Consider the following 10,000-nt stretch of genomic DNA (forward strand, 5'->3'; position numbering starts at 1 on the left):
TTAAACGGAGGAGGGGGGATAGGAGAAAGAGAGAGACAAATTGGGGGAGGGGGAAATTAGAGGAGAGAGAGAGAGGCAAATGAAAAGGAGAAGAGGGGGAAGGTTGAATGGGGGAGTGAGGAGATGGGACAAACTGGAGAGAGGTGAAGAGGGATTGAGGAGATTAAGGAATGAAGAAAGGCGAACTGGGGAAGGCTTGAAAAAGGGAGAGGGAGATAGGCAGAGAGAAAAGGAGAGAGAGAGAAGGGGAACGGGACAAGGAAATCGGAATTGGGAGAGATGGAGATGAAGGGAGATGCGGTAGAGGGAGATGGGGAAGGGACAACGAGAGGTATGAGAGGCGGGGTGAGAAATTGAGAGATGAAGAAGACTGAGAATGAAGGGGAGATGGAGAAGGAGACGAATGGGAAGACGGGAAGAAGGAAGGAAAGGGGGGAAGGGGAATAGATGGAGGAAGGGAGAAAGGGGGGAGAGGGAGGGGAGGGCAGATATGACGACTTTTTGACTTACATCTGATATCTATTCTTATATACATATGTAGAGAAAGATAGATGAATAAGTAAATATAAAAAAAATAAAAATATACATTGGTAGATAAACAGACAGATAGACATAAAGTCAAACAGAAAGACAGACCAGAAAGACAGACAGACAAACAGACAGACAGACAGGTTGAGAGACAGATACACTTAAGACATAACGAAAACACACTCAAAACAAACCTACAAAAATCCCAGAAACAACAGCCAACACCCAGATATTGCAAGAAACAAGTAACTTCAAGCAAGATCAAACAACATCAAGCAAGGTCAAGCCACATCAAGACATATCAAGACACATCAAGCAGTATCAAGACACATCAAGCTCGGACCGACAAGCCAATGAAGACGCGGGACATTTTCTTGGTATCGCACAGGCAAGGAAATGAGATCTTGATTGGTTTGTTCAGTTGATCAGACCGGTTCCTAGATGTTCACAATCAAAGCACGGTTGTTAGGAGGAGGTTATGGGAGCTGTAAATTTAGATTTTTTTTTTTGAGGGGTGGGGGTGGGGGGTGGGGGTGGGGAGGGGCAATGCCTTCTATTTCTTTTCTCTTTCCTAACTTTATCTCCTCTTCTCTCTTTCTCAATCTCTCTATCTAATTATCAATCTATCATCTCTCTCCCAATCTATCGGTCTATCTATTTGTTTATTCATCTATCTATCTATCTACCTCTATATCTATCTCTATCTCTGTCTCTCTCTATCTTTATCTATCTCCCCTCCCCCCTCCTCCCACCCTCTCTCTCTATCTATCAATCTGCCAATATATATATCTGTCTCTTTTTCTATCTATCTATCTATATGTCTCTCTCTCTCTCTCTCTCTCTCTCTCTCTCTCTCTCTCTCTCTCTCTCTCTCTCTCTCTCTCTCTCTCTCTCTCTCTCTCTCTCTCTCTCTCTCTCTCTCTCTCTCTCTGTCTGTCTCTATATCTCTCTCTCTGTCTGTCTCTATATCTCTCTCTCTCTCTCCTTCCTCCCCTCAGACAGTAACAAATATTTGTGGGACCACAGTCGCTCATAAAAGTAGCCCCATTTTTTTCATCCTCCTTCTCCCCACTCCCCCCCACTTTTTTTCTTCTTTCTTTTTTTTTTTAAATCTGGCAATAAATCGGAGGTTCCTTCTTGGTGGTCTTCTAATTGACTCACCCCCCCTCTCTCTCTCTCTCTCTCTTTCTCTCTCTCTCTCTCTCTCTCTCTCTCTCTCTCTCTCTCTCTCTCTCTCTCTCTCTCTCTCTCTCTCTCTCTCTCTCTCTCTCTCTCTCTTTCTCTCTCTCTCTCTCTCTTTCTTACTGAAGACGTCTTTGAGCGAGGAGGAAGATCGTAATTTTGATAGTTATCATTCTTAAATATATTAGCGTTATTAGTATCATTGTTATCATGATTCCTGTTATAATCATCATTGATATTATTCACATTATTATTGTCATTATCATTTGCTATCGCTATGCAGATACAGAGACAGAGACACATACACACACACACGCGCACACACACACACACACACACACACACACACGCACACACGCACACCACCATCACCAGATATCATGCCTCTCAACATAAGATCTCATAACAACGCCCAAGGTTGAATGGGATCCTTGCCTTCCCCCGTGCAATCCCCTGCAATATATGCAACATACGATCCCAATATCGATTCCCACGAGGCTGAACGCGCCAGGGGCTTCATAAAGAGAGCGACAGCTGTTGCTTCCTACCTCTTCACCCTTAATCCCTTAGTGGTGCGCCCTTATTGCTCTGTTTTCCTTCGTCTTGCGTCTTATTTGCTTTCTATTTGGTTCTCTTTTGGGGTTTCTTTTTCTTCTTCTTTTACTTCTTGTTCGTCGTTTTTCTTTCTTCTTTGTTTTATGTTTCTCCTGTTTTTTTAAATGCGTCTTTTTTTCTCTAATATTTGTTTCCTTTCTGATTTGATTTTTCCCTTCTTTTACTCTTCGTCCTCTTCTTCTTCCTCCTCTTCCTCCTTTCATTCCTCCTCCTTTTCCTCTTCTTTTTTTTCTTCGTCCTCATCCTTCTCCTTCCTTTTCCTCCTCCCTCTTCTCTTTAACTCCCTCCTCCTCCTCTTCTTCTTCCTTTTATTTTTTTCTCCTCTTCTTTTTCTTCTTCTTCCTCCTCCTCCTCCTCCTCCCCTTTCCTCCTTCTCCTCCTCCTCTTCTTCTTCTTCCTCCTCCTCCTCCTCCTCTTTCCTCCTTCTCCTCTTCCTTTAACTCCTCCTCCTTCTCCTCCTCTTCTTCTTCTTCCTCCTCCTCCTCCCGCTATCATGGCTTTCTTACACGTGACTTCCGTTAGTGGTCATTACAATATACACAATTTTCGAAAAAAAAAGAAAAAAAAATCGTTTTTGTCTTTAATATTCCTCAGAAAATAATATAAAGAAGGACTATTACCTATGCCGGTTTGGAATCATCTTGCAAACCGGATGTTGCAAGAAAGTTAATTGACATCTAGAGGGCATGTTGAGCTGTTTTATTTCTCTGCAATTGCACGCGATGGACCGGTTGCAAAGGGGAATCTTCTTGTCCCTTTTTCTCTACTTTTAGGTTGACATTTCTATTGAAAGACAAATTGTGAGGTAGTTTTGCACACACACACACACAAACGCATACACGCAAACACAGACACACACCCACGCACGCACACACACACGCACGCACGCACGCATGCACGCACACACAGAAAATAGATATAGATAGATTTAGATAAATAGAGATACAAATAGATAGATAATTAGATATATAGATTAGATAGAGATACAAATAGACAGATAGGTAGATATATGTATTAAATAGATAGGTAGATATATGTATTAAATAGATAGGTAGATATATGTATTAAATAGATAGGTAGATATATGTATTAAATAGATAGGTAGATATATGTATTAAATAGATTGGTAGATATATATATTAAATAGATAGATAGATGAATAGATAGGTAGATAAATAGATAGATAGATCTACAGATAGACAGATGGATGAACAGACAGGTATGTATATATATATACCTACAAACAAAAAATCATCATAATCATCCTCACTATCATCATCATCGTTACCACCACCATCATCACATTTTCTTCCCGTGTCGCTATTCTTCATAATCATTATAGTGACCTCCTCCCCCCCTGTCAAGTACGGAATGAAATACACAAATGACCCCCCCCCCCTTTTCCACTCATCTTTCTTACCCCCTTCTTCTCCCTAAATAAAATACAAAAAATAACCCCATCCCTCTCTTTCCCCTTCTCTCTCTTACCCCTTTCGTCTCCTCTTTTCCACACACACCCTGTCCCTCCTTCCTCCTAGATTCTCTTCCACTCCCCATTTACTCCAATTTCCTATATTCTACTATCTCCTTTCTCCCATTCCCAGCTATCTACGTCATTCTATACCCTTCATTACTTCCCATTTCTTCCTTCTTCCCCAACCTCTCCCCATATCCCGTTTTTTCTTATATTTCATATCTTCATCCCCCATTTCTCCATATCCTCTTCCCTCCCATTTCCCCCAATTTCCTTCCTCCCATTCCCTCTCCCATACCCCCTCCCCCCTGTTTCCTTCCTCCTATACCCTCAATCCCTCCCCCTTTCCGTCTCCTTCCTCCCATACCCTCTCCCACCACGCCTCCGTCACCCCCTCCCAATCTTCCTCCCTGCTGTCCCCCTCCCCTCCCCCCCTCTCCCTCCCCCGAATACCCACATGCCCCTTTTTATGCAGATCCACCAGCGAGTGAGCCCGCATACCCCCGTGGCATGCAGACGGATTGCATTGCAACAGCGAGCAGCGAGATAATTGCAACGGCGGACGTCCTATCCGTCATAATTAACAGGGGGAACTTCCTCATTCTGATCCTATGTGTGGCTTTTTGTTGTTGTTGTCCTTGTTTGTTTATTTATCAGTTTGTTTATCTTACTTATGTGATAATAGCAATGGTGGTATTGATACTAATACTATCATTACCACTGTTTTTTTATCATAGCTATCATTATCATCATTTTCATTATTATATCATTATCATCATCATTATCATTATTATCATTATTATCATTACTATTATTGTTACTATTACCATTGTCATTGTCGTTATTTCTATCATTAATGTTATCATTATTATTATTATTCATATTAATATTGTTGTTGTTTTGTTGTTGTTGTTGTTGTTATTATTATTATTATTATTATTATTATTATTATTACTATTATTATTATTATTATTATCATTATCATTATTATTATTATTATTATTATTATTATTATTATTATTATTATTATTATTATTATTATTATTATCATTATTATCATTATTATCATTATTATTATTACTACTATTATCATCATCATCATTATTATTATCATCATGATTATCACTATCATTAATGATATCATTTTTATATCTATCATCATAAATATCATCATTGTCATTATAATCATAATTATCATTGTTAGTATTATCTTTATTATTATTATTTTCATCATTATCCCCATTAGAACCACTGTATATTTATACTGCATATTCTTTTCTTTTCTTGGGAAATATTCAGTCTGTGTATAAACATGATTTTGATTATCATTTAGTTTTCCATTCTATTTCAATTATTACTACTATTACCATTATCATTATATATTCTTTTTATACATAATGTCTCTATCTTACTGTTTTTCTTATATTCTTTCTCTTCCTTTTCTTCCCATTTCTATCCAAAGACGTAACATGAAAAACAAAAACAAAAAAACAAAAAACAAAAAAAAAAAACGATAAAATAAAACACAGAGGAAGGCGCGAACATTCTTTATTATACACTATCAAGTTCTTATTTACAAGAAGAGGAAAGCTTTTATATTTCATAGATCCTGCAGACCAGATCACATGCACCAACTACAGATCTCTTTGCGCTACAGAGGAAATTCAAGTTTATTCATTTTCTTCCGTAATATGATGAATAATGAAGAATTTTATGTGCGGGTCGCGATTTATCTGTTGTATGTATAAAAAGAAGCTTTGCATTATAGGAAATGGCAGTGAATAATGCTCTTAGGGCATGCTGTTTTAGTGCAAATAAATGGGGAAAGGAGAGGGAGGGAGGGAGGAAGGGAAGAAAGAGGTAGGAAAAAGGGAGGGAGGGATAGGGAGAGATAGAGAGAGAGAAAGAAAGAAACACATAGAGAGACAGAGAGAGAGAGAGAGAGCGAGAGAGAGAGAGAGAGAGAGAGAGAGAGAGAGAGAGAGAGAGAGAGAGAGAGAGAGATAGAAAGAGGGAGAAAACAGACTGAGAGACAGAGACAGAGAGAGAGAGAGAGAAAGAGGCAGACAAAGAGACAGACAGACTAGAAAAGGCGATTAAGATTTCTATCGTGCTATCTGTGACACACAATTATGTTTTATTATTCGCACTATGAAACACACACACCACTCGTAGTAAAATTTTCACCCTTGCGTATATAAATATATTACACAGGTTAGCTTTACAAGATATATCCGTACGAAATTATGAAAGAAATTCGTTGAATTGAAATTCGTCAAGCTATCTTTAACATATATACTTAATAACTTTTTTACCAACTATAATCCGACTAAAATGCCAAAACCACGCCTGGAACTACAATATAGAAAAAACAAAAGCTTTACTAAAAAGAAAAGAAAAAAAAATGCCGTTTATAAATTCGTTGAAGCTTTTTGGAGAAGGACAACGTACCGTTACTCCAGCAGTGTGTATTTGCCTAAACAGAGCTGTAACATGATCACTTTCCAACAGCGTCTACGTCCAGTTATAATGCATTGATATATACAAAGAAAAATATAAAGAAGGAAAAAATAATAGTTATAACGTTCACATGCCACCAATGTGATGGCGAGTCCCTGACTAAGATATATCACAGATGAATCACAGGCTTTGTTGTGAGATAACTGAGTGTGGTTCTCTTGTCCGTCTCATCTCACTCGCGTTCGTACTTCCAAAAGCCCAAGTTGGAAGCAGAGATTTGTCCATAAAGTGCGTTTGCTTCGCGTCCGCTTCGAGTCACAAGGGGCGAGTCTCCTCGGCGGTCGAGGCTCCGTAAGCACGTCCTTCCCTTCGCACAAGGGAAGATCTTTAAGTACTGCAACTCTCGCGCAAGAGCCCCTCCTTGGGGCGGGGTCGTGGCTGCGTCACACATTACAAAAACACTCAAGGAAGCAGCTGTGTTTGATTTCGTTGAGTCCGTCGTTCATTTTGTGAATGAATGAGATACATGGCACAGGGGAGTTTTTCACTCGACGTAGTCCAGCGTGTAGCCGAGGTTCTTGCGCTGCAGGAACATGAGGACCTCCCAGAAGGGCGGCCGCTGGCGGGGGTTGGGCCTCCAGCAGGCGGCCATCATGTCGTACATCTCGCGCGGGCAGAGCGGCGGCTGCGGCAGCAGCATCATGCCGGAGCCGTCGCCATGGTAACAGTGGGACACGTTCTCCAGGACGCCGTCGTCGCTGAGCTCGTCGAAGGGCTGCTGCCGCGCCATCGTCAGGATCTCCCAGAGCGTTACGCCGAAGGCCCACACGTCGCTCTTGGTGGAGAAGCGCCCCTGCAGGATGGCCTCCCACGCCATCCAGCGGATGGGCAGCAGCGCGCGCTTCTCGTCCAGGTGGTAGTAGTCCTTGTGGTGCCTGGGCTGGCTCATGGCGAAGTCGGACACCTTAACGGCGAGGCCCCGCCCCACCAGGCAGTTGCGCGCCGACAGGTCGCGGTGCACCAGGTTCAGCTTCTCCAGATGCTTCATGCCCGACGCGACCTGCGAGGCGATGAAGACCAGGGCGCCGTAGCTGAGCACGGGCGGCTCCAGGCCCTCGTAGATGGGCGCCCTCCTGACGGGCGTGACGCTCGCTTCCGGGTTGTGGCGCTGCAGAAACTGGGCGAGGTCGCCGTGCTCGAGGTACTCGACGAGGACGCCGAGGGCGCCCGCGCGGGACACGGTGCCCACGAGGCGCACCACGTTCGGGTCGTTCAGGAGACTGAGCACCCGCGCCTCCTGCAGGAACAGCTCGCGGGCGTCGTCGTCGGCGTCCACGTTGAGGCTCTTGACCACCAGCGCCTTGCTCTTGCTGCGCGGCGTCGTGCGCATCTCGCACAGCTGCACCGTGCCGAAGGCGCCCTCGCCCAGCGTCTCCAGCACCGTCAGGCAGTGGCGGGGCACCTCGGGCACCGCCTGCTCCTCCGCCAGGTCGGCCGTGTCCGTGGCCGCCAGCGCCACGCCGCCCGTCACGCCCTGGATGTTGCCGGCCTGGCACACCTGCGACGCCGTGAAGTAGTGCTGCTGCGGCGGCGGCGGGATGGGCGGCGTGGGCGGCGCGAGGAGGGCGTGCTCCTGCGACAGGCCTCGGGCGAGCGACGCGGGCGGGCGCGAGAGCGGGATGGGCGGCGGCGAGAAGGCGTCGGAGAAGGGCGGCGGCGGCGTCACGTTCATGCCGGGGATGGCGTAGTCCACGGAGTCGTCGGCGGCGGGCGGCGGCGCGCACTTGAAGGAGGCGTCGGAGGGCGCCAGCGTGTGGTAGCCGGGGTTGTGCAGCGGCCCCTTGTACGGCTCCTGGTACATGGCCGCCGCCTCCTCGTCCATGGCCACGTGGCCGTACAGGTTGCCCTTGGCGCGCGAGTAGCCGTTCGAGAGCTGCGACAGGTTCATGTTGATGTGCAGGTCCTTCATCTTCATGGACACCTTCCTGGTGTCGAGGCCGCCCTCGCCCGACAGCGACGTCTTGCTCGCCTTCTTGGTCAGCCGCATGCGGTAGTACAGCACGCACAGCGCCACGGGCACCACGCCGAACACCACGCCCAGCGTCACCAGGCCGCCCACCAGCAGGCCCGAGGAGCCGCCGTGGGCGGGCACCACCGGGATGACTTGGCTATCGCCCAGGCTCTCTGTGGGCGTGGGCGGGGGCGCCTCGGGGGTCATGTTGCACCGGCAGGGCTCTGAAGGGGCGGGGGAAGGAGGACGTTAGTATGATGGAAGACGCTGGAGTATATCGTATGCGGATATATGCAAAGAGGGAAGAGAGGGATGGAGGAAAGCGAAAGGGCATGAGACGCCAGGTGGAATTGGAACAACAGAAACGAAGACAGGAAGCAGGAACTGACCCGAGTCGAAGGCGACCTCGGAGATCATGATCCAGCGCAGCGCGAAGAACAGCTGCAGCTTCACGAACTTGGCGGCGGAGTTGCGCAGGCGGATGGTGACGTTGCGCGCGTTCTCGAAGATGCGGTCCACCACGTACTCGTACTCGACGGCGCGCGCCGCGGGGAAGTGCTCGCCGCCCGCGCTGAACAGCACGCGCGCGCGCGAGAACACCTGGCGGAGAGGAGGAGAAAGGCGGTTAGGGGCGCCTGATAAAGGGGGAGGAGAAGGAAAGGCAAACGAGGGAAATATTCACAGAATCCAGCGCGGGGCGGGGGGGGGGGGGGCTCACCTGCGTGTCCTTGGTGAAGAAGTTGTTGGTGTAGATGTGGACGGCCGAGAAGTTCCTGACGGAGTCGAACTCGAACGTGATCTCGACGGGCCGCGTCTGCCGCGTGTCGTTCTTCCAGCCGATCCACTCGTAGCCTGGAGGGGGAGAGGGGAGGAATGGTCAGAGGCAGGGTGATAAAGGGAGGAAGAGGGAAGAGGACCGTGAGAATAGTCTGTTCACATGTAACCTGGACGTATAGGAGAAAAGAGAGATACCTACAGATATCTCTATGAGAAAGAGAATATTATGCGAAGATGATGTAAAAAAAAAACAAGACTAGCAGGAGAAAACAAAGGAAAAAAAATCACTCGTGACAGAAAAAATCATGCATTAAATTCCACTTAAACATCGATTTCCATCAAGCTATCCTGGATTAAGGGTCATTTACATTTCATTCACCGCGTCGAATTATCCTGCGTATCATCATGACACTAAATTCCACTTGACTGAAATTAACCCTAAAATTTGACAGTCCATTTCGATTTCCATAAACCTAGGATCAAGGAATCTTTGTTCATTTTCTTTCTTTCTTTCTTTCTTTTCTTTTCTTGCTCTTGTTCATGTCTTTTTTGCTTACTTTTTATGCGTTTAAATCTATCCTCTCTATATTTTTCATTTCACTTTCTACCCTCTATGTCCCTTTCGCTAACATGGACTCTGCACTACTTTGCTTTATGTCCTTTCTACACAGCGGTGCACCTATCGATTAATCTTTCTGTTTTTCTTTTTTCTTCTTCTTCATCTTTTTCCCCTACTTTTTCTTCTTTTTCTTCCTCATCCTCTCCCCTTCTTTCTTATGCATTTCTTCACCCACTTTACATTCTTATTTCTCTCGCTCTCTCCCCTCTACGTCCCATCCACGAACAAGAATTCTACATTCTTTCTCTCTCTTCTTCCTCTCATTTCTTTCTCCACCCTCTCTACATTCTTCTTTCTCTTCTTCTTCTTAGTTCTTTCTTACTTTCTCCACCCT

At 45.7% G+C, this 10,000-nt stretch overlaps 1 protein-coding gene across 1 annotated transcript in view; it reads right to left on the minus strand.

Moving 5' to 3' along the window:
* Positions 1-5,331: 5,331 nt before the first annotated feature.
* The window catches only part of LOC138867859 (discoidin domain-containing receptor 2-like), a 59,025-nt gene continuing 54,356 nt past the window's right edge, over positions 5,332-10,000 (minus strand). The window contains exons 7-9 of the mRNA XM_070144770.1: positions 8,989-9,122; positions 8,660-8,870; positions 5,332-8,494 (exon numbers count right to left, since the gene is read on the minus strand). Coding sequence (XP_070000871.1) covers positions 6,804-8,494; positions 8,660-8,870; positions 8,989-9,122 — 2,036 coding nt within the window. The 3' untranslated portion in view covers positions 5,332-6,803. The remainder of the gene's footprint in view (positions 8,495-8,659; positions 8,871-8,988; positions 9,123-10,000) is intronic.

Source organism: Penaeus vannamei, chromosome 32 (assembly GCF_042767895.1).
Source record: "Penaeus vannamei isolate JL-2024 chromosome 32, ASM4276789v1, whole genome shotgun sequence".
NCBI lineage: Eukaryota > Metazoa > Arthropoda > Malacostraca > Decapoda > Penaeidae > Penaeus > Penaeus vannamei.